Source organism: Convolutriloba macropyga, chromosome 5, assembly GCF_964194025.1.
Source record: "Convolutriloba macropyga chromosome 5, txConMacr16.3, whole genome shotgun sequence".
NCBI classification, from domain to species: Eukaryota; Metazoa; Xenacoelomorpha; order Acoela; family Convolutidae; genus Convolutriloba; species Convolutriloba macropyga.
The window spans coordinates 16,798,200-16,821,986 of NC_134472.1; the positions used below are offsets into that span (position 1 = coordinate 16,798,200).

General features: G+C 36.1%; 2 protein-coding genes across 2 annotated transcripts in view; both read left to right on the forward strand.

The window, feature by feature from the left end:
- The first annotated feature begins 2,584 nt into the window (after positions 1-2,584).
- Positions 2,585-7,918, forward strand: LOC142339181 (anaphase-promoting complex subunit 5-like). Its single transcript, XM_075388979.1, has 2 exons — positions 2,585-3,977; positions 6,822-7,918. The coding sequence occupies exons 1-2, from the start codon at positions 2,612-2,614 to the stop codon at positions 7,862-7,864; spliced, it is 2,409 nt and encodes an 802-aa protein (XP_075245094.1). The 5' UTR covers positions 2,585-2,611; the 3' UTR covers positions 7,865-7,918.
- Positions 7,919-8,993: 1,075 nt separating this feature from the next.
- Positions 8,994-23,787, forward strand: part of LOC142340290 (BOS complex subunit NOMO1-like) — a 90,980-nt gene continuing 76,186 nt past the window's right edge. Inside the window, exons 1-9 of the mRNA XM_075390865.1 lie at positions 8,994-9,077; positions 9,399-9,569; positions 10,329-10,418; positions 10,589-10,634; positions 11,108-11,214; positions 15,764-15,873; positions 21,527-21,755; positions 22,133-22,273; positions 22,544-22,633. Coding sequence (XP_075246980.1) covers positions 8,994-9,077; positions 9,399-9,569; positions 10,329-10,418; positions 10,589-10,634; positions 11,108-11,214; positions 15,764-15,873; positions 21,527-21,755; positions 22,133-22,273; positions 22,544-22,633 — 1,068 coding nt within the window. The remainder of the gene's footprint in view (positions 9,078-9,398; positions 9,570-10,328; positions 10,419-10,588; positions 10,635-11,107; positions 11,215-15,763; positions 15,874-21,526; positions 21,756-22,132; positions 22,274-22,543; positions 22,634-23,787) is intronic.

Below are 23,787 nucleotides of genomic sequence, written 5' to 3' on the forward strand. Positions count from 1 at the left end.
GTTTTTTGTGACTGTTTTGTTTTAGTCTTACGTTGAAGTTTTTGAAAATTGAAGGCCTTTTGCGAGACAAAATAAATTGTTATGACCATTTTATGAGCTATATGTTTTGGTACTACAAATAAAAACATGCAGAATGATACTAATTTTTGCAGTTTTTTCAAGTTTTTTTGAAATTTTTTTTTGTCATTTTTTGTTTTTCCAGCTTCAGTGGCCAGGAAAACTCCTTTGTGGTTTGACAATAGAGCACTGCATCGTTTCTAGTAATAATAGATTGGTTTTCGACATTTTAATGTCTCGAAAATTGGCTTTTTTTAATATAAAATTTGCAATTTTTTCAAGGTTTCCTAAAGTTTTTATCAATTTTTGATATTTGTCCATTCTCAAGTGCCAGAAAACCTATTCCACTCGAATGTATCTAAAGCCTTACTTTATATGAGGCATTTGTAGACGTCATATTTTAGGCCGTTGTTACAAATGAGAAGGCCGCTGGTCTGATGTTCAAGAAGAGTGAAATAAGTGTAGATGTGAAAGACGTGATGGATTTCAAGGCATCAGGAATAGTCTTCGAACAATGGCTCACTTCTGTCTCTGGAAAAAGTGCAATGCATAGGTTAGTTTTATCCTGAATACGCGACCAAAAAGGGATGTTTTTTGTGAAATAGTCTTGAAATAGACGCTATGCTCATTAATAGCCGCGTCCTCAATTCCAGGCGGCTATTATAGCGGTCCTAATTTTTTGTACAATTCAAAGAATTTGAATTGTATTGGGGCGCTGTGTTTTTTCTTTAAGATGTGTTCACACATTTTTCAATGACTTTGACCTTTCAGAACGGGATAAACAGGTAGAGCCTAGCGGGCATTAAGTTTCATTAGAGGCCCAAAGTGGGCTTTAGTAGTCCTTCAAGTACTTAGAGTGGTGCAGCTGCTGTGATGGCCTGAATTTATGGTTTAAAGGTCATTTTTAGGAGTTTTTTTGGCTCAAAATGGTGCAATTTTTATGTTTTTTCGGATTTTAAGTTTTTTTGTTTGTTTAGTTTAAGATTGAAGTTTTTAATAGTTGATGACGGCTTTTTGCGAGACAAAATTATTTGCTATGGCCATTTTATGAGCTATTTGTTTTGGTACTACAAGCACAAACAAGCAAAATGATATAAATTTATGAATTTTTCTCAATTTTTCCGAATATTTTTTTGTCTTTTTTGGAGTTTTTCCGGCTTCAGAGGCCCGGAAATCTCCTTAAAGGTTTGACAATAGGGCACTGCATAGTTTCTAGTTTTAATGGATTAGTTTTCAACTTTTTAATGTCTCGAGCTGTAGCGGTTTTATTGACAAAATCTACAATTTTTTCAAGGATTGCTAAAGTTTTTGTCTATTTTTGATGTTTGCCCAATCTCAAGTGCCAGAAAACTTTTTCCGCGGTCTGATAAAGTTACTGCATGGTGGTTAGTTTTAATGGATTTGTTTTCAACAATTTACCATTCGAATTTGGATAAAATTTGCAATTTTCAATACGTTTGTCTATTCAGTTTTCCTTGCCTCATTAGCCAGCTAACCTCATCCAGGGTTTGATAATAGGTTATTAGATAGCTGCTATGGGGCAATTGAACGGTTTTCAACATTTCAATAGAACCAATTTCTATTTTTCGAAGTTTGAGATTTTCTCTAAAAAATATTGCCCATCGATCTTTGAGCCAATGAATTTTTTAATGCTTGGAATAGGGTTAATGGATAGCCTCTAGAGATACAGAAATGATTCTGAAGATATTGATACCTTAATTTTCAGAAAAATTTTATTAAGTTTTGCAATTGATTTCATTTTTTTATATGTTTCGGTCATTTGAGTTAATCGATCTTCAAGGGCCAATGAATTTTTTCAGATCATGCAGATAATTCTGGACCGATTTCAAAAACAAAAATGGTTTTGGACATATTTTTGAAACATGTTTTTTTAAAGGGATGAAATTTTGCCTAAGGGAAAAAAGCTTCAAGAGTTTTAGTAATGAGTATATTTTTGTTTAGTATGTTTGATTGTTTTAAATTCTCAATTTTTTGAGATGATTTTGTTTGTGTTTTGGCTGGCTTTGTTCAATTGATCTGCTGGTCAGGTAGAGTACTTTTAAGTTTTTCATTCAATTCTTTGAATTGTATTTCAGGACTTGTCCTGCTATGTTTTTTTAATTCATCGTCTTCATCGATAATTCTTGCGACCATTGACTTTTTCAATGTTAGTAACTTCTACTTCTTTGCAGTTAAAATTTGTGTAAGTGACGTCATTTGTTCTGCTTTTAGGTCAATTTCGTGACTTAACTCACTCTTAAAAAATGACTTCTGATATCACTTATGAACATTTACTAGTTAAAGCAGCTGTTTTGAACTCATACGTAAGCAGAGGTAATTGTATGTTCAATTAATGTTCAAAAAGCATGCTTGGATGCGTTTGCGAACTCGGTTTTCTTGAAATATTCATTGAAATAGAGTTAGTGAGAGCAAAGCAAAAACGTGAACCTTATTTTGCATTCTGTACTAACATCGTTCTCAAACTGATGTCTGTATGGCTTGCGGCTTGAAAAACAAGCGTGAAAGTTAAATAATAACATTTTTCAGAGGGATAATGGAATCACCAGTAATTTCAAGTGGCAATGGTGCATACATTGAAAACTTCACTCCAGAAAAACTAACGACCTCTTGGATTACGCCTTTTCGGGTTGCACTGATAGACATCTTGTACCAATATTTGCAAACAAGCAAAAGTCAGGATATTCCATATTTGGGTTTGAATTGGAAAGAAAGGGTTTTGCTATGCCAGAAAATTTTACACTGGATGGTCGGTCCAGATCTCACCGCCGGGTATTTCAAATCGGAACTGAATGAAATCAAACCTGATTTTGGAACCTTTATTTTCTCTGGTCTGGAATCAAGGCAAGATGAAATTGATCATCTCTCGACTTTGTTTAAAGACGTCGACCGGATGATTAATGGTGAAAAAATTGCGAGAAGTCCTCTAGTTGATGGTCAAAGTCCAGTTGGTTTGTTTCTGCGACGTCATTCTTTGATGTTTAAGAATCTGACATTAATGCAAGCTTCGAAACTGTCCAAATGGTTCGCAAAATACGTTACGCAAGGTGCCACGACAAAACCTTCAGGCACTATCGACGATAATTTTGACAACTTTCTCGATGAAAATTCAACTTTTGACATTTCAGGTTTAAGTATTGAAGATAAAAATTTGGACGAGGATGAAATTAGTTCCAAGTTGGTACCAAGTGTTGGTTCTTTTTTATTTTCAAAAAAACAATCTGAATACTTTATTGCGAAGCAAATTTCATCCCTATTGCGAAGAGATCAATCTGCAATGCCTGCAAAAGATCTTCACAAAGTAACAAAACATTTATTAACAATTAATGAACGCCAAAGTGAAATACTTTATTTGCATTACCTGAATTCATTACGTGTTAGAGACTACACCGTTTGTTTGAATACTTTAATTCGTTATTTCGACTCGAAGTCGAACGCAATAGGCAGCAATGTGAACACTTTTGCGACACAGTCAAATGACGAAATTGCGAAAAGTTTCAGATTTGCAGCGCTAAATTTGTCAATATTTCACGTGGAAATGGGGCATTGGGATATTGCCGAGCTGTCAATAAAGGAGGCCGTAAGAATGGCTCTAGAGGCTAATGACATGACTTGCCTACAGCATGCACTTATGTGGATGGAAATTATTCGAGAGGAAAAGTCGGAAAACTTTGAAGCAAAAAATTTCTGTTCAAATATGAGGAGTCGCTTCTCGGGATCCAGCTTTAGTGGCAATAGCGATATGACATTTAGATCTTGGGTGCAAAAGGTGCTCCAAGATGGAGGGAGGCCTTGTATGTTGATTAAGTTTATAGATGCGAATGCAAGTGCCTATGTGGAAAGTGTGTTGGGCGAGAGTCCAACAGGGTCGTCACCGTCCAGCACATCAGCGGCTAATGCACGTAAGATAATTCAAGCTTCCGATTTTATTTTTGAACGCGAATTTGCAGGAAAATTATGCTTTGCAAAATTTGATTGGCAAACTTTCGGTGGGTTATAGTTACTCTCAACCAAAAATTTCAGCAGTCATTGCGTTATCCGCTCGCTATTTTATTTATGGTATGAAAAATTTGACATAATCGCAGTTTTGATCTTATTCCAGTTTTTCATCTGTATGACTTTTTGCTGTTGTGTGATCAAACAGACAAATAGAATTATAAACAGCTGATATCCGTTGCACGCAATCCGTTATACGTATTAATTGCGTGAGGGTAAATAAGGGTCACATATTTAAGAGCACTGAAGTACGTGTTTAAGAGGCCCCTCGATTTGTATTTTTAAGTGGATACCTTGAGAGGTCAATAACCGAAAAGGTGCTGATGCAAAAAAAGAGAAAATTGTTGAAGTCGAACTAGTGTCAATTACCTATGACCAATAGGAAGTACAATTGGGTCAGCGGAATGGCTAGTCTTTTTGCCCGAAGAAGAGGTCTAGTTTCCTGCGCTAAATGTTGTGTTGTGTTGGGTTACCTTGTGCAAGCAAAGGTAATTTTAGTGTATAAAATTTTAGTGTATTGGTGAATTTATTTCCATTTTTTAGTTTTGTGAACTCTGACGCCTCATTCAAAAGTTTGAACAATTGATGTCATCTTAAGCGTACCAAAGCTGGTTTCACTTTTGAATTTTAATAATATCAATGAAGTCCTTATAGAGAAGCTGCCAAACTGCATGTTTTTTTAATCAGTTGGCACTAGAAAGGAAATGGATTGAAAACTGAGCACAAATACAATTAATTAGAGATCAAACTACTCGATAGGTGACGAAAGAGTACATTTCACGTGCTTTCTGGGAAAATTTTCAATGGGCTAGTTTCGCTACCGACATGATCCTTACCATATACCATAATTGAAATACTAAAGATTTGAGCAATAAAAGGGTGACTTCGAATACTTTTGAGGTCCGGAAGATACTGTTATTTCACAAATGATTCAAATTTATTGGCTGTTACTGTTACACTTTATTTTTCTCTATAGATAAATTGACAGAAAACATCAATTGCACGAGAATTTAAACTGTCTTACCTTTTTTGAACTTGTTTCCCAGTTTTCTTAATAGGTTTCTGATTGAGTTGTTTTTGGTACGCGACTATTAGCCGCCCTCATCTTATCTGCGGGCTATTATTTTTTGTTGTTTTGTATTATTTTCTTGTTTTGTTTTTTACGACTCGAAGAAGAGTATTGGAGAAGTCTTTTTAATCACTTTTGTTGGAGTGAATTTGATGCAGGAAATGAACCGCGTGAAAAATATTGGAGTGGTTTGGGTGCTTGACGAGTGGAGCGAAACAAAATTGACGAGTGGAGCGAAAAGAGTGTTTTTTGTTCATTCCGCTGTTTTCATGACAAAAAGAAATTGATGAGAAAAAAATTTCTGTAAGCGAGCAAAATTTTTCACGGGCGGCTTCTTGAATCGGTTTTCTTATTTTTTTTATTTTAGAAATTTTATGGTATTGTATTTTTAGGGTTGGTTTAATAGTGGTTTGAAGGTTTCAGTTAATTTATGATTTTTATGCCAATTCAGCTATTTTACTGACTTTTAGGCAAACTTTAGCCATTTCTCGCTCATTGTTCTCTTTTACTGCATTTAGGATTTTTGAAGACGCCTATTACTTGCGGAGGTTTTAGATACATAGTGGGTACAGGTTTTGTTAAATTTGATTTTTGTTGAGGATTTTGACCAAAAAATGCGAAATTTTCAACTGTTTTTATTTTTTGCAGCTTTTCGTGTTTTGTAATAATCTCATAACACATTTTTCTCATTAATAATCTCATAACACAATAAAAAATAACACATTTTTTAAGCCTATTATGACTTCCCTGTCGTTTTGTGAGCTTTTTTAATGCTCTTTTTTGCCAAAATGGTTTTTTATCTAGCTTTATGTGCCCTTGTAATTAAAAAAAGTTTCTAGTTTTTTATCATGAATTTTCTACAATTGTGTTCGAAATTCTCATGAGTATCTTAGGTATGTACTAGTTTTTTGAGTGAGTTGTGTTTTCTACATCCGGCTATGTTTTCTACATCGTCTAATAAAAAGTGGTTTTGCTCTGTATCATTTTGCCGTCTTTTCAACATTTTTATGAAATCGTTGATTTTTTAGGCTAGTTTAATTCTTCGCTCATTCTGCTCAAAGTGTTATTAAACAGCAGTTGCTCAGCAAGGCAATCTAAAAATAAAGGAATAAGAATCCAAAAAACGAAATCAAAATCTGAAACGGGATATACCCTGAAAGCCCAATTTTAGACGCCCGCCACTTGAACCTCGTTCTTATAAATCTTAGTTACCATCTCTAATGCTTAATGGTTTTGATCCTATCCGTTTGATCATCTCAATAAGAAGCAGGAGTTTGTCTAATAGCAAAATGAAATCAAAATAAATCGCACTTTAAAAATGTTTTCGTACATCCATCATTTTTTTTCCATTTCTGTTCTGTCAATCCTAATAGGGGTTATGGGAATGAATGGCGGCTATTTTCCGGTAATATGTTGGGTATATTTATCTATTCCTGCTTTTCTAGGTCTGGATAAAATTATAAGTTTTGGCTACAGAAAAATGGCGTTTTTCGCGCGCCTATTTTATCCCATTTTCCCAAGTTTTATAACTGCAATCAATACAACTTCAAGTCAATATTTAATGAAAACATGAATTTGCGCAAGGAGTTTGTGAGAATTTTGCATGAAACTCAACAAAAGAAAGCAATAAATGCCTACAGCTTACAATAAAACAGACTCTTGCATTCTCTCAATGTTTCAGTTACTGGTACATCTCTGTCAACCCAATACGTGTTACAAGCCAGAGCCTGGAAGTCTTACGGCTTTTCCCATCTGTCATCTCTCTACTTCCAGATGGCTATATTGAGTGGCCAATCACAGTCCGCCAATTCTCAATCAGTCACATCGCAATCTGAATCTGCATGTATTGCCCTAACAGAGCTAGCTGGGATTTTAAAAGAGCGAGGTTCTGCAGTTAAATACAACCGAATTGTTGAGTTTATGACGAAAGAGAATTTTCTTAATTTAAGTACTTCAAAACACATAATGGCTTTGAAAAATCTCATTTCTTGTAAAGAAGCTGTTCTGAAAAATGATTCAAAAATGCTGGAAGCAAGTGCAGCTCTCCTGAAAATGTATGCTCCGCAACTGGCTGATGTATATTACGCAACTTATAAGTTCGCATTACGCAATTCGAGTAAAACTATTGAGGTGTTGTCGAAAGTGCTCCATTCTGAAGCCTATCCTGATGTGGTCATTTGTGCACGTTGCGCCATGGCCGACTTACTTTTCGACTGCAAAGATTTCTCTGGTGCTATTAATTTCCACCTATTGCCTGCATTGGAATTGAGCAAATCTTTGTTCATGGTTAAATTATCCGCAGAAATTGAATGTCGAATCGCGGTTTGTTACTTCATGCTGGGCAATTCTGAAAAATGTTTGAAGCTGATGGAAAATTCTTTAATGACAGTTGTTACCGAAAGCGCTTTGCCGACTCGAATTTCGGTTTTGTGCAATCATTTCAAATGTTTATTTCGAAAATTTAACAACCAAAGGAAAAATATGAAATCTGACGAAATAAAAATCTCTTTCGATGTTTTGAAGAAAGTTATGTTTGCAATTGATACCGTCTTGACATTGGAAAATGGCAACGAAATAATACATTTGAGGAAAGAAGTACTCGTTTTGAAATCTCTGTTGCATAAGTTATTGGGCCAAGATCAAGAGGCCTTCAATTATGCTAAGCAGTTTAACCTCTTAAATGCAGAGTTCAAATCTGCTTGGCCTAAATTTGTGGTTTCCTGAGTTATTGAACCAAATTGTTTATCGAATTTTAATAAATTTTGGGTAACTTCTCAATTTCAACTTTCTTCATTTTTGAGTGATCTAAGTTGCTCTCCTGAAATATAGTTCGTTGGTAAAAGCGATTGTGAGCGAAAGGAACTCAAAAACATAGTGGCTGATCGGTTTTGTTACGCCCATAAAACCTTTCTAAGCTACACCCTCTCTAAATTAATTTGCCCCGGCCTGTCGGTCGAGATCAATTGTGACGTTAGTTGGTTTATGTTTTCAATTGTTGTCAAACGAAGTATTTTAGTTGTGTGTTACCCGACTTTTCGGTTGACTGTTTGGTACGTTTTGAATTATGCCCGATTTCAATGGCATTCACAGTAAACTGCTAAAATTTTTTAATAAAAAGTGCTCCAAAATTGTCTTGTTTTTGAGTAAAATTTTAGTAGCTGTCTTATGTATCTAATAACGATATTTGAACTTCTGATTAGTTATGTTATTGCTCCTAGTAGCTCAGGCTGCAATAGTATTGAGAGCCCGCCCGTCAGTTATTTGAGAGCAGTCTCACTTACTTAAGTCGGATTGGTTACAGATTTGAGACAAAAACAATAAAATCAGCTTTCGTAGCGTTGCGATTTGTTGGTTTTATGTTTGTCCAAGATATGGTGTATAAGAGAAAGAGTTTCTTTCCTAGCGGTGCGATTTCTTTGGACGTATTCGCGTTTTGACAATATTCTTTCAATATTCGCGAGAATTTGACATCTTTAACAAAACTCTTTTTTAGAAATCTGCTGCGTGCTCTCTAGGGCTGATGGTCTCTTCTCTAAGCTTAACTATGTCGAGGCCGTCAACTTTAAGTCATTCCAGAAATCGTATAAGTCCTTTTCTTCTTTGACTGGTATACACATTTTGATTATCGTTTTTGTTGGAAAGATTGGTGGATTGAAAATGAAGTTTTTAGCTGACATCATTTTAGGTACTTTTGAATTTTTCCGAAAATAACAAAATCAATGATTTTAATTGCAAATCATTGTAATTTTATGGTGTCTTTTCTGGTTCTGCTGTCAAGATCTTTGACACAAATTTGGTTAAACTGAGTTTTTTCCAGATTTGTGTACTTTCAAAATTCAGAGCGTCTGCTCTCATGCATGCGCCCAGTTTCGACCAGAGATCGTGGAACCAACTTTTGCGTACAGTACTGCCAAATAAGGTTCTAATCTCAGATAATGTTAGTTGTACTCAAAATGTAGCCTCCTTAATCACGACCGACAATTAGGCCCTATGCTAATATTTGGCGAGAATGGGTTCTGTTATTCAGATTACGCTTATTTATTGTTAAATTGGTAGTGTATGCTGCCATTAAAGTATAGAAAACAAATAACAAATTTTGTTCTGAACGGTTGTTTCTAGAATACTTGGCAAGCAACTAAAACATAGATGCGAAATTTCGAAACCTACTGATTTGGTACCAGCTTCACGGAAGTCATCCGTTTTTTGAAGGTCAGAATATTATAACTATTTTGGTTGCCCTTATTGCTACCTGTTTCAGATTTTAATGTCTTTTTTGGATGAGCAGCAGTGGTTGATTGTGTTAGTGTATTCTCTCCTGTTGTGTTTGAGTGTCATCAACTGCGATGATCAGAAGATAACAGGTTGTGCTGGATTCGTCAAGACTCCTGCGCATTTGTCCAAGTACAAGCTCAAATACGACGATATTCAGGTGCACAGCTGATTTCTCAGGCTAATTGATATCAATGTTTGAATTCAATAAGGAAATATGTTATCCCAGTCAAAAACAAGATTTAAATTGTCGAGTGAGATTGGTTGATAATAATTTATTTTGAATTTTATCAACCCATTGGGTTATCGAACCCATTAGGCCAACGACGTCCATTTATGTGAACATAGAATAGAAGCTTGCGTGGCAAAAAGTAAAGCGGCGCGTCACAGCCTGTTGGTGCGATCCCGCTTCTTGTATCATTTTTACACCGAATTTATATATGACACGATGTCGCAATTGCTCTCACGACGACTGCGAGAAAACTATCTGATGTCTCTCTTCAAAACTTTCCGCTGTTTTCAGACTGTTTCTTGATCAGATTGGGCCACGTTCAATTTTTAGATTTTTTCTAAAAAAACAAGCTTGGTGGTGATAGACCGTATGGTAGTTTTACTTGCATGACGAGTAGGGAATGGGGGGGGGGGGGATTGCGCATTGATAAAGTATCACGTCTGAAAAATTTCAAGTTTTTGCTTAGCCTCTGGCAAAAATATTTAAAATAAGAGAAAGCAGACGGGAGACTCTGCATTGCGTGCGTTTGTTAATAATAATAATAATAGTTTGCTGCTGGAAGTCCTCAACATGAAGGTTTACTCTTGTGTTAAAAGAGGCGACCTACCGTGCGTTTTAAGTCAGCTACAATGTTGCAACTATTTTGCTGTTAGTTGTATAAAAAGGTTTGAAAGTTTTGATTTGTAGATCCATCTGGTGACGGCAGACGGAGCTGTGAAGGACAAGACTGAATGTGCCCCTCACAATGGATACTTCTTTGTACCCACATTCGAGCGGGTAAATATGCCTGTTTGATCCTATCAAATAATAAAATGTAAATATATCATTTATATAGAGTCGAGTTGAAGCCCCCGATTTGACTGATTTAGGAGGGGTATTCTCTTGTTCATTAAAAAATTAAATTCTTGAGGTTGAAGTGTTTTGTATTCTTTGTTGCTTCGGTTTAGGGTTCCTACAAGCTACGAGTGGTTCCGCCATCTGGATGGCACTTTGGTGAGTCGCGGTCTTGTTTCAAATTTCAAAGAAAAAATTTTCAATTTCTAGAACAAATATAATGTGGCAAATTGGCTATCAATATTAAATCTAGATTACACAGATTGATTTTGATTGACATTTGATAAAATTCTTCTGCTGTTTACTGTTCTGTCTTTTATTTGGTGCTACGCAGGAGCTGTACCTGAGTGCAAATCATTTAGTAGACTGAGTTATCTTTCAATTACCCTTCTAAGGTTTTGAATACAATTTTTTGCTAAAAGCTATTCCAAGATCTAGTCCGACAGAAATTTTCTGGTTCTGCACGATGCTTTTATACAAGTTTTAGTACACTGGCTATGGAAACGAACATCAATATGTCAGAGGCGTAAACCTGATTATACGTAAATTTACGAAACATTTTATGAACTATCAAAATTCAACATAACGATATGACGAAGACATCGTTTATTGGTGAAACGTGATTTATATAGAGCCATCAGAGTACGAGGTGATTGTGAATGCGAATGGGAAAGACAACACATGTGAGGATGGAAGGGACCTCAACTTCATACTGGCCGGATTCACTGTACAGGGACAGGTGAGTGGCTGAGACATTGAGTGTTAAATCAAAAATCAAGCGAGAAGTGAAACTTAAAAGCGGAACTGTGAAAACATTAGTTTGTTCCCACTTGATATTTAAAATATAAACTTAGTTCACACGGGGAGGGAGTTCCTTTAGAACTATGAATAGTGAAATGCACTATTTCGACCAGTGACACCTTCCTGTAATAATAATCATGTTTTATTTCTACTTTTGTGTAGCAAGGCAGATAGAAAACGGAGAAAAGAGAACAGCACGAAAAAGGAAATGGATAATAAACAAAGGCTACCAAAAAAGGAGAATAAGAACAAAAATAGAATAAGGAGCAGCGATTCATTCTCTTTCGAAAACAGTTGGCTTAATATTGATATTTCATGTTATATTCCAGTTTTAAAACCTTGTTTAATTCTTTTACAAGTTAGGCAACAGACCCCCGTTTATTGCTGAAGTTAAATTGTAGTAGCCGGACCACTTCCGGTTTGATGATAAAGATGACACGGAAATAAGAAAACGTTTCGTCAAGAGATTTATTTTACTTATGAAAGCATTATTACCGCAGTTAAAATTAGCACAAGTAAAACATACTGATTTGAAGAATTAATCATAGTTAGAGACACCGCCACATATCAAGTATACCACAGGCTCTCGAGACTTTTACTCATCAATTAATGTCGCTCCCATATAGAGCCTTGAACCTGAAATGTGATGGCTTCGCAAGGGGGTGTGTTTCTCCTTGGCCAAGGGAACAAATATCCGATGCTTCGACCAACGGGGAGGTGCATAATTAGGAAATACACGTACGCAATAAAAGGGTCAAATAAAACAGAACTGAGACTTGAAGTCAATGAATTTAAACTACAAGAAAAACCCAAGAGTTCAAGCCTACCCATGCCAGTGTTAATCTACGAAGGCTGCAGCGTTTGTATAATAACAATCAGATGTGAACATGAAATTCAAGGACCTAACATTCATCTCAAGTCTGATTTGGAAACCTGTTCAAAGGAACCAGCGCAGCGGGTTGACGTTCAACTTTCCAACTCACTTCATGCTTTGTTCAACGACTTCCCGGAGCTTGACAGTTCTCCACACCAACCAGATATTACAACAGCTCGCGTTACGCTCTTTCAAGTGGTAGAAAAGCAGATAATTCGTCTACCAGAAGTGATCCAGTGCAACTTAGAGCCCTGAAGAAACCAATAACGTTCCAGATGCAACAACTCAGAGCAAAATTGACAGAGCATATGTCAGCTTTTACTACATTCTAGCTGTCATTCTGAGTTGGCCCACTTCCTTCCTAATATTGCAAGCGCTTCACATTTTATGGACCTACTTGGCCCATAAGAAACTGCCAATTCACAATAAGTTCCCATTTCGAATAGTACTGGAGTGACAGGCCATAAAGACGAAACCAGTCTCTGCGGTTCGCGAGGAGGATTACAATTATTTGATGGCAGACCCTGACCACAATATTCACATGAAAAATGCCGTTATTCCTGGGTAGCAGTTTTATACACCAGCACCAGAAGTACCAGCTAGGATTTTTGCAAACTCATCACAATGAACTGTATCCAGATGTACTAAACGTATTCTGGCGCGTAGGCGTGGCCTAATGATTTAGCTAAGTGCATGACGTCATAATTTTTACATGATAGCTTGAAACTAATCTTTTCAAAAAAAGGGGTTCATGACTGTTAAATTTTGGTTGGCTTCTCAGTGTGAAAAAGCAAAATGTTCCGTGGTTGCAAAAAAAAGGTTCATTATAGAATACTTTATCTGATATTTAGCTTTCATGGAATTTTTCATTTTAAGTATCAAAATTGCAGTAATTTTGATATGAAGCAGTGAAATTGGAAACCTTATTTTACAATGGGAGGTCGCACTTGCTTACAAGATGGCGGTGGCAATTTCAACGAGTCGGTCAGTGTAATGGATTTCCATTGGACAATTTTGATTGGACTAAAAGGCATGGAAAAACCAGGCAGATCCAAAACGGAGAAAAGTGAACAGCACGAAAAAGGAAATGGATAATAAACAAAGACTACTAAAAAAAGAGAATAAGAACAAAAATAGAATGAGGAGCAGCGATTCATTCTCTTTCGAAAACAGTTGGCTTAATATTGATATTTCATGTTATATTCCAGTTTTAAAACCTTGTTTAATTCTTTTACAAGTTAGGCAACGGACCCCCGTTTATTGCTGAGGTTAAATTGTAGTAGCCGGACCACTTCCGGTTTGATGATAAAGATGACATGGAAATAAGAAAACGTTTCGTCAAGAGATTTATTTTACTTATGAGAGCATTATTTCCGCAGTTAAAATTAGCACAAGTAAAACATACTGATTTGAAGAATTAATCATAGTTAGAGACACCGCCACATATCAAGTATACCACAGGCTCTCGAGACTTTTACTCATCAATTAATGTCGCTCCCATATAGAGCCTTGAACCTGAAATGTGATGGCTTCGCAAGGGGGTGTGTTTCTCCTTGGCCAAGGGAACAAATATCCGATGCTTCGACCAACGGGGAGGTGCATAATTAGGAAATACACGTACGCAATAAAAGGGTCAAATAAAACAGAACTGCGACTTGAAGTCAATGAATTTAACTTTGTAAGAAAAATAAAATCTAGGCTTTGGGAGATGGCTTATCACATCTGCGCATTCTGTATTTGAACTACAAAAAACGCATGAATTCAAGCCTACCCATGCCAGTGATAATCTACGAAGGCTGCAGCGTTTGTATAATAACAATCAATGTGAACATGAAATTCAAGGACCTAACATTCATCTCAAGTCTGATTTGGAAACCTGTTCAAAGGAACCAGCGCAGCGGGTTGACGTTCAACTTTCCAACTCACTTCATGCTTTGTTCAACGACTTCCCGGAGCTTGACAGTTTTCCACACCTACCAGATATTGCAGCAGCTCGCATTACTTTTTCAAGTGGTGCAAAAGCAGATAATTTGTCGAGCAGAAGAGTGACCCAGTGCGACTTAGAGCCCTGAAGCAACCAATAACGTTCCAGATGAAACAACTCAGAGCAAAATTGACAGAGCATATGTCAGGTTTTACTACATTCTAGCTCTCACTCACAGTTGACCCACTTTTCTTCCTAATATTGCAAGCGCTTCACATTTTATGGACCTACTTGTCCCATAAGAAACTGCCAATTCACAATAAGTTCCCACGTAGAATAATACTGGAGGGACAAGCAATATAGACGAAACCGGTCTCTGCGGTTCGCGAGGAGGATTACAATTATTTGATGGCAGACCCTGACCACAATATTCACATGAAAAATGCCGTTATTCCTGGGTAGCAGTTTTATACACCAGCACCAGAAGTACCAGCTAGGATTTTTGCAAACTCATCACAATGAACTGTATCCAGATGTACTAAACGTATTCTGGCGCGTAGGCGTGGCCTAATGATTTAGCTAAGTGCATGACTTCAGAGTTTTTACATGAAAGCTTGAGACTAATCTTTTCAAAAAAAGGGGTTCATGACTGTTAAGTTGTGGTTGGCTTCTCAGTGTGACAAAGCAAAATGTTCCGTGGTTGCAAAAAAGGTTTCAGTAATTTTGATATGAAGCAGTGAAATTGGAAACCTTATTTTACAAAGGGAGGTCGCACTTGCTTACAAGATGGCGGTGGCAATTTCAACGAGTCGGTCAGTGTAATGGATTTCCATTGGACAATTTTGGTTGGACTAAAAGGGAAGGAAAATCGAGGCAGATCCAAAACGGAGAAAAGAGAACAGCACGAAAAAGGAAATGGATAATAAACAAAGACTACAAAAAAAGGAGAATAAGAACAAAAATAGAATAAGGAGCAGCGATTCATTCTCTTTCGAAAACAGTTGGCTTAATATCGATATTTCAGGTTATATTCCAGTTTTAAAACCTTGTTTAATTTTTTTACAAGTTAGGCAACGGACCCCCGTTTATTGCTGAGGTTAAATTGTAGTAGCCAGACCACTTCCGGTTTGATGATAAAGATGACATGGAAATAAGAAAACGTTTCGTCAAGAGATTTATTTTTCTTATCAAAGCATTTTTACCTCAGTTAACATTAGCACAAGTAAAGCTTGCTGATTTGAAGAATTAACCATGCTTAGAGACGCCGCCACACATCAAGTATACCACAGGCTCTCGAGACTTTACTCATCATTTAATGCCGCCCCCATATAGGGCCTTGCGCCTGAAATGATGGCGTCGCAAGGGGGTGTGTTTCTCCTTGGCCAAGGGACCAAAGATCCGATTCTTCGACCAACGAGGAGGTGCATAATTAGGAAATAAGTGTACGCAATAAAGGAGTCAATTAAAAGATATCAAAACGTTCTTTTCTGCTGACTCCGAAACTTTGTTGATCTATATTTTTCCTCGGCTAACGAGAAGAAATTGCCTAACTTTCCCTTTATAGAATTCTAAATTGCTTGTAACTTAGATGCCCGTTGAATGCTAGTCCAACTTCTCACATCGAAAAGGATGAAACTGATTGCTTTTCTCTAGATTTCTGATTTCGTTTGAAGCATTGTCTGATTTCAGATTGTGACAAAAGGCTACAAAAATGGACCTGAGAATGTTGAAATCAGTCTGAGCAGCAGCAACGACCAAACTGCCAAACCAATGACAGTCAAATCTGCTCAGGATGGAAAGTAAGTTTATTGCATGGTGACCGAGATCTTGGCCTAGTTGTGGCAACCCACAAGACTATGCCTCAGTGTTGTGCAATGATGTTTATGTACACGAATTTAAAGACAATAAAGGGCAAGCCATTGATTTTTCAATCTTGAAAATATTGAGATTTTCGTAAATAGCTGCGCTAGGGAGCTAATATTGGCCTTCTCTTGGTTTTTGCAAATACAAGACTTGAGCGGTAGTGGGGCGCTGTGCTTTTGACGATATGTTTAATAGCCGCCGTCAGCCTCTTAGCGGTTATTATTTTGGCACTCATTTTTACAATTCAGAGGATTTGAATTATATAGGGGCGCTGTCTTTGTTTTAAGGAATGTTACAAATTTTGATGATTTTTGGAGTCAAATTGGAGCAGTGATTTTGGTCACGCCAAAGCATGAAGTGGAGCGAAAAGGCGAAGCTATATTGCTGTGTTCGTGATTTTACGACTCGAAGAGGAGTATAGGTGGAGCGACTTTTTATCGGAAAGTGAAACGCGTGAAAACGAAGTGTTTAGGTTAATTTTATGGAGAGTTGAGAGAATCGTTTTTTGCTCGTGTCGCTTTTTTGAGAGAGAGCGAAAAAAGCAGGTGTGAAAAAAATTTCATTTGATCCGGAAGTTTTTGATCACGTGCGGTTTCTTGAAAGCAGTTTTTTTCAGTTTTAACTCTTCGGCCAATGATTTTTTGCTCAATTATCTAAACTGGTAATAATTTTTTTTTTGTTTTTTGATCATCTGAAGCGAACTTCACACTTTTGGTGTCAACTCTCAGCTTTTTACAATTTTGCCTTGTTTTATGCTTTTTCAACAATTTTGGTTTTCTTCAATTTTTGATTGCATTTAGTGCGTTCTTTGGTTAAAATCAGTTGTTGTAGCATTCTCTAGTTGTCGTTCAATATGATTAGTGTTAACTTTAAGTTGTTTTGTGAAAGAAAATTGAGTTGCCATTTTTTCTGATTGCCAGGTTTTTTGCCTATTTCCTTTAATTTTATGTTTCTTGTTCTTTTTAATAGCCGCCTCAGCTTGTCAGCCGGCTATTATAGTGCTCCTAATTTTTTTTACTTTGTCGAATATAAATTTGTCGCTTTACCTTAGTTCACAGCTTGTTCAACATTTTGCGTGAAATCTTTTTGACTTCTCTAGGATAGTTTCACTCTTCTCTCATTCTGCTAAAAGTGTTTTTATACAGCAGTTGCGCAGCAAAGCAATTCAAAATAAACAGAGTCAGTATCAAAAAACGAAATCGGAAAAAGAAACAGGATAAACCATAAAGCCCGGTTTTAGATGCACGTCACTCGAATTTTGTTCTTATTTACCATCTTTAATGCTGATTGGTATTGATACTAGCCACTGTGTGGTCTCACCACGAAACAGGAGTATGTTCAGCTCCAAAATGACATCAAAATAGCTTGCACTTTAAAATTGTTTGTATAAAAATCTTTTTTTTCAGTAGTTTTTTCTCTTCTTTCAATCCCAATCTTTGTTATGGGAATCCATGGTGGCAATTTTCCGGCTGCCGGTATGTTTTTATTTATTGGTCGCTTTATTTTCATTTTTAGTAAGAAAATCAGAATTTTATTGATTTAATTGAATAAGCAATTAATAGCCGCCGTCAGCCTCTCAATCGGCTATTATGTAGGCGCTCTCTTTTATACAATTCAAAGAATTTGAATTGTAATGGTGCGCCGTCTTTTTTTTAAGATCTTTTCACGCTTTTTTCGGTTTTTTCATGTCAGTGAGAAGGCAAATTAGAGTGGTGATTTTGGTCACACTGAAATAGTAAAGGGGGCGAAAACTCGAGTAGATTTGAGACGTGAATTTTTTAAAATACCTTTCGAGTGGAGTGGGAAACTTGTGTTTGAACAATTTGGTGGGTTTTGAGACGGATTTTTTTCAGGTGCGTCAATTTCACTTGTTTTCAGAGTTTCCTCTCCTTCAGTGCTTTTAAGACGGTATATATGTGTTCTAATTGTGCCGATTTGCCTTTGCTGGGATTCATTAAGGGGCAGCTAAAACTTTCACGACTTTTCTTCTATTTGTTGCCATAAAATAATAGTGAATTTTAGATTTTGCCTCTTTTAAAATTATCTGTTGTCTTATCACTTAGTGTCATCAATGACAGGTCTGATAGGTTGCTAATGAGGCATCGATGAACCTAATTAGAAAGTCGAGTTGTTAGCTAGTGGTTTTTATGACTTTGACACTACTTTTTCTCATTTTTGAGTTAGTTTTTGAGTTCTGAGGGTATTTATTGTATTTCTTGATGTGTTATCGTTTAATCTCATTGGGGACAGGTCTCTAATGCTGCTAATAGAGGTTAAGTTTATCGATTTAATCTTTTTTGTTCAAAGCTAGTGCTTTCTATGACTTTGACGATAATTGTTTTCAATTGTAAATAACGAATTTTTTTAGTTTTGCGAGTTTTTTTTCAATTTTGTTGTCTTAACTCTGTCTCTATATTGACTGGTCTCATTGGTTGCTAAAACGTTTCAACTGAAGCAAGTCATTTCAGTTCATAGCTGTGGGTTTTTTTTACTTATACACATGTTCGTTTTTTAAATAACAGGTCTCAACTGTGATCATTGAGGACTCAATTATTTGATGTAATTGTAGCCTTCAGTAGCTGTTGCGTTTTGTGACTTTTATATTAAGTGTTTTCAAAATTTTTGACCGAGTTCTATCGCGAGTTTTGGTGATTTTTGTCTTATCATTTAATATTATTAGTGAGAGGACTCATCGATATTTGTTGACAAGTTTCTAATGCGAAATAAGGGAATATATTTGGCAGTTTGAGTTTATAGCAGTTGATTTTTGATTTTGATCCTGTTCAAAAAATGGAAGTTGAATTTTTAGTCTGGCTTGTTTTTGTTGTTGTGTTATTTATTGCTTAGTCTCACCACTAAACGCTCTCATTTGCCCTTCAAAGCGGAATAAGTGATTGTCAGATCACAAATTTATACAATTCTTTGAATTTATTACAGGACTTGTCCTGCTATGTTTTTAATTCGCTTTACCCTTTGATCACGTTTTTTGTTTTACATAAGTCACGATTTTCACGTTTGACTTCTGATTTACTCCACCCAGTTTTTCAACTGAATGGATTTTAATTTTTTTCAAGCATTGAATATATATGCAATATAGTGAATACAGGCAAAGTCAAAAGTTCAAAATCAAAAGACACTGGATAAATCGATAAAGCCCTGTCATATGTCATTGAGAATTAGGTTATCGATGTTCATTAGAGTGTTTGCTAGCTGACATTGGTATTAAGCTTATTAGCTTTCATTTTAGATGCTGAATTATGTATAGTTTTAGAATGTAACTGAAACTCCACGCCAAATTAGAACCCTTTTTGACACTGACAAAAACAGAAAAAAAATCAGTCAATTTGTCTCTCCTTCTTTCTTTTTCTGTTTCAATCCCGATGTGCATCAAGCGCGTCAACGGCGGCTGTTTTCCGGCATTCTGTCGGCTATGTTTTCTTGATCAATTCTTAGCTAAGAGCATGTTAGAATGAAGCGACATTGAAAGCTAGACGGGGCACTTTTCTCTGAATTAAGTTGTAAATATTTTTTTCAGGTTTTTTCTTTGCTTTTTAAAATTTGTTTCGAATATTTCTCTGCAAAGTATTGTTCAGATGCTATTGGAAGATTTAATTCAAAATGTTATCTTCGGAATTGTTCGGGAGGCTGCAGTTTATCGTTTAGAGAATTTTTCACGAATATTATAGAGAATGTTTTTCCTTTGCCGTTTGATCCGTTTTTTGCATATGATCCTTTTACAGTGTCTTTCAATTGATAATGTGTTGTCACAAACTACTTTCTCTATCTGTGAGGCCAGGTCTTACCTAAACTTTGGGAGTCGCAACTTGATGTAAATTTGATCAGATGTTTTTTGTTTTCGTCCTTTGTTTCTTTTTTCGTAGAAATGTCATTGTTTCAAAATTATTTGTATTCATGTAGGCGTTTCATCAGGTAAGTGAGGATAGTCAGTTTTCTACTCCGAGTCGAATTCTTGCGGCTATGTTATTTGTTTACTCGTCTGATGCTTTTTCATAGAGCAAAGCTGAAAAAGTCAAATGTTCGGAATGACTTCTTCCTCCCTTACGGTGTTTGCGTGCGTGATCTCATTTCTCGCTCTCTTTAGCCAATGTTTTTAAGCTGTTTGCTTGATCAGATTTTGATCATACGTGATTTACCTCACATATGTGGTTTAAATCTTAAGTTCATTTTGAATTAGTTAAAAAGATCACAGGAGCTCATATGTAGAATAAAGTTCCGGAATAAAAAGGTTTCTGCTTAATGATTACATATCTTTTTGTACGGCATCGATTACTTTTTCAACTCAAATCTATATCTGTTTCTGTCCCTTTTATACGACGCGCAAGTCCATTTCGCAGCTATTCCGGCAATCTGCTGGCTGTGTTAAACATTTTGGTTTCTAGTATTGACAAAGTCATTAAGAATAGTAGGAGAGATGTGCCAGTATTTACTTTCTGTTTCTGTTCTAAGAAATAAAATCGAGATCACTATTTTTGTCGCAATTATTTTGATATTGTAAAATTGCAAATGCAATTGTTTCGTTCATCTGTTCTTGAAGGTCATCATCTGATTATGGATGCATTAAAAAAGTTCTTGTCAATTCAAATCTTTTCAGCGATTTATAAAGATCCCATTAGTGAAGTTATCGGGGCTTGTTAGATGAAGGAAGTTACAGTCAAAACCTCTCACTGGCTGTCTAAATCAAGTTACAATAGAATTAACCCCCGCCTGTCGTGAGAGCAATTCGTCAGGTGTTATTTTACCGTATGGTGTTTTGTTGTAATAGTTGTCTCAGCTATTTGTCCGTCCAAATCAGATAAATTGATAAGACAAAAACTCAAGGCGCAGACTAAACTAAAAAATATGCAATGAATTTGCTATGAGTTTTGTTCCATTTTGTAGGTTTTTTGCTACAGATTTTTGAAGGCTAAAGTATGATTAGAGTTTTGCCTCTAGCTGTCTTACAAAATAATCAGCCGATGAGTGCGCTAATTGATGTAAAGTACTACTTCGAAATTCAGAGCGCGCCGTAGTAGCTCCACGACGGCAAAACTTTAATTTAAATCATGTAAAAATTTGCTTGCGATTCGTTTGGATCCACCTCTAGTCCTAGTCGATTGCTTCTTCAAATTCGTCTGAGAAATTTTGTGTTTTTCACTCAAATATATCGTATAAAGTTAAAAAAATTATCACTGAATTCATCGAAAATATTACTTCTATAACTTTGTCTTGATAACTTTGTCGTATCAAAAACTGCGTAGGAAACGGATATCTCAATATAGCTATTATTGGCGTTCTTGCAATTGTTTACGATCAAAAACTTTACTGCGGTATTATGTTCAGTCGTTAATGCCGGATTGTACCAAAATTTTTATGGACCAAGTTTCTGTATGGGTTGGGGTGGTTTCTTTTCAGATGTTTGAAGCAATTATTTTAGTCTTTTTGCAAGTTTTGCTTGACTTTCGCTGCTGATCTAAATTGCTAGCTGAACCGAATTTTATCACGGTGCTTGATAGAAATGTTGCAGAAAATAATGTATGTGAACATAAATGATATATTATAGCATTTATGTTCTAAAGTTGATTATTTTAGGTTCAGCTACAGTCCCGTTCTACCTGGCTCATACAAATTAACTGTAGAAAATAATGCAGACCTCCATCTGGAACAAACCTCGGTTCCAGTTGAGGTGTCCAGTGGCAATGTGAACTCGGCGGGTCCTCTGACTGTCATCGGGTTCTCAGTCCAGGGTTCTGTATCATCAGAGAAGGAACCTGTGCTCGGTGTGAAATTCCTTCTGTTCACGAAACAGAAAGGAAAGAAGGTAACTTTATCCGAACGCTATCGATGCCTTTGCTAAGGTTTTAGAGCATTGAATAATAATATTCTGTTGAGTCATCAATTTTTATGCAGTGGTAAGGTAGTTTTTAAGCATTGGATCTACCGCAAAAATTGAAAGAATCCTAGTTTTTTAAGGAAAAATTTAGTGACGTTTATTGGAGACATCATACCCTGATGCAGTCAAATTTAAGTGACCTTCTGTTTTGAGGAAACTGTATTTAAAACTGCATCCAGAACACTACATGAACGTTAGATATCCTAATAGTTTACAGCGTATATTTAGCTTACAATATTTCGAGCATGTAGTTGCTAGCATCTCTTAAAAGTATAATTTCTGAATAATTTTTGGACCGGTTTTAGACGGCAATTGACTGTGACTCAAAACTGACACCATCCGATGGCTTCAAAAGTGCAACCAAAGGTGATCCAGAATGTTACGTAACGTCCAACGCCGAGGGAAATTTCCGATTTCAAGCGCTGGTCCCGGGGCAATACGAAATAGTGAGTTATCTGATGCACAAATTTCATTAATAATTTTTGACTAGAACAGAAAGGCATGTAAATGGTATCTAATGTTTATAATGCACTTTGTCTTTGTTTTGACATCGATAAAACTATGTACTGTTTTGACATTGTGCTATTGTACTAAATTAACAAGAAATTGGAAAGCGACGAAACCGTTTTAAAAATATGTATGCATATGACGTTTATATCAATATAGAAAGAGCCAATTGATTAGATACACAACCGGAGGAATCAATTTTATTTCAGGTACCTTTTTACAAAAGTGGAAAAACTCAATTTGACGTCAAGCCGGCTGATTACAAATTTACTGTGGGAAATGCTCCAATTAAAATTACGGTAAGTTAATCTAAATAGTCTCTAGCCATTGATTGTGGTATGGTCGTATAACAAAAATGATCAAAAAGGGATTGAATCGTATTATTTTTTAAATCGAAAAAATTGTTTTTGTGCAAGTCATTTTCTTTGCAGAACCGTATTTGAGATTTGAATTTGATTAATGCGAATTTGATTAATATTTTCATTTGATATTTGAGTACCCAGCGGTGACCTTAAAGTATAAGGTTAAGTTTCTGTCGCCTTATTCATAATGCCTTTTTTCTCAGAAAACATTGATTGCTACTTGGAAAGTTATCACGTTTTGGAAAGTTATCACATAGTTGTCAATTCTCGAGTTTACTTTTTGTCCTGCGTGATCAGTCCAGCAGTTAACATGTGTAAGCTGTGGGTTTTGAGGCTTGATTTTTGCACGATAAAAGTTGCTCTCATTCAGAATTTTGAGTAGCTGCTCTCGAACGAAATTTAAAGCAATTATTGTAAACGGGTGTTCTTGATGCAAGTTTTTGCTTGACCGTTTTGCCTTTTTCTTCTAGAAAATTGCGTCGATTTCACTTAAAGAACAATTTTTCTAGGCTACAGCCACTTAATAAAATTGCCCCACCTCTTGTTTAAGAGGAATTTATCCGACGTTAGTGCGCTTATATTTTCAATTGCTAATAAGTTGCCTTTAAGAGTCTAATGAAAAGCGCGCCGAAATTCATGTTATTTTTAAACGAACAAAAATTTGCTTTATCGCCTGTTGTTTTTCACATACGGCAATTTGATTTTAAATGGTTCTCCCACTCCATGCATAGTCCATTCTAGGGCAGGTTTTGTTGTAGTAAAACCGCCCTCAGCTTAGCAGGCTATTAATGTGCTCCTATATTGTTTTTCTTCGTCGAATAAATGTTTGTTTCGCTTTATCTCATTTTGCCGCTTTTTCGACATTTTGCGTGAAATCTTTTTGACTTCTCAAAGCTAGTTTCATTCTTCGCCCATTCTGCTCAAATTGCTAAATTTTTTTAAACAGAACGGAGTCTTTAAGAGCGAAATCAAAAATAGAAACGGTATAAACCGAAGAAGCGCAATTTTAGATGCCCGCTACTTAAACTTTGTTCTTATAATTCTTAGTTACCATCTCTAATGCTTATTAATTGCTCTCGAAGGAAGTTTGA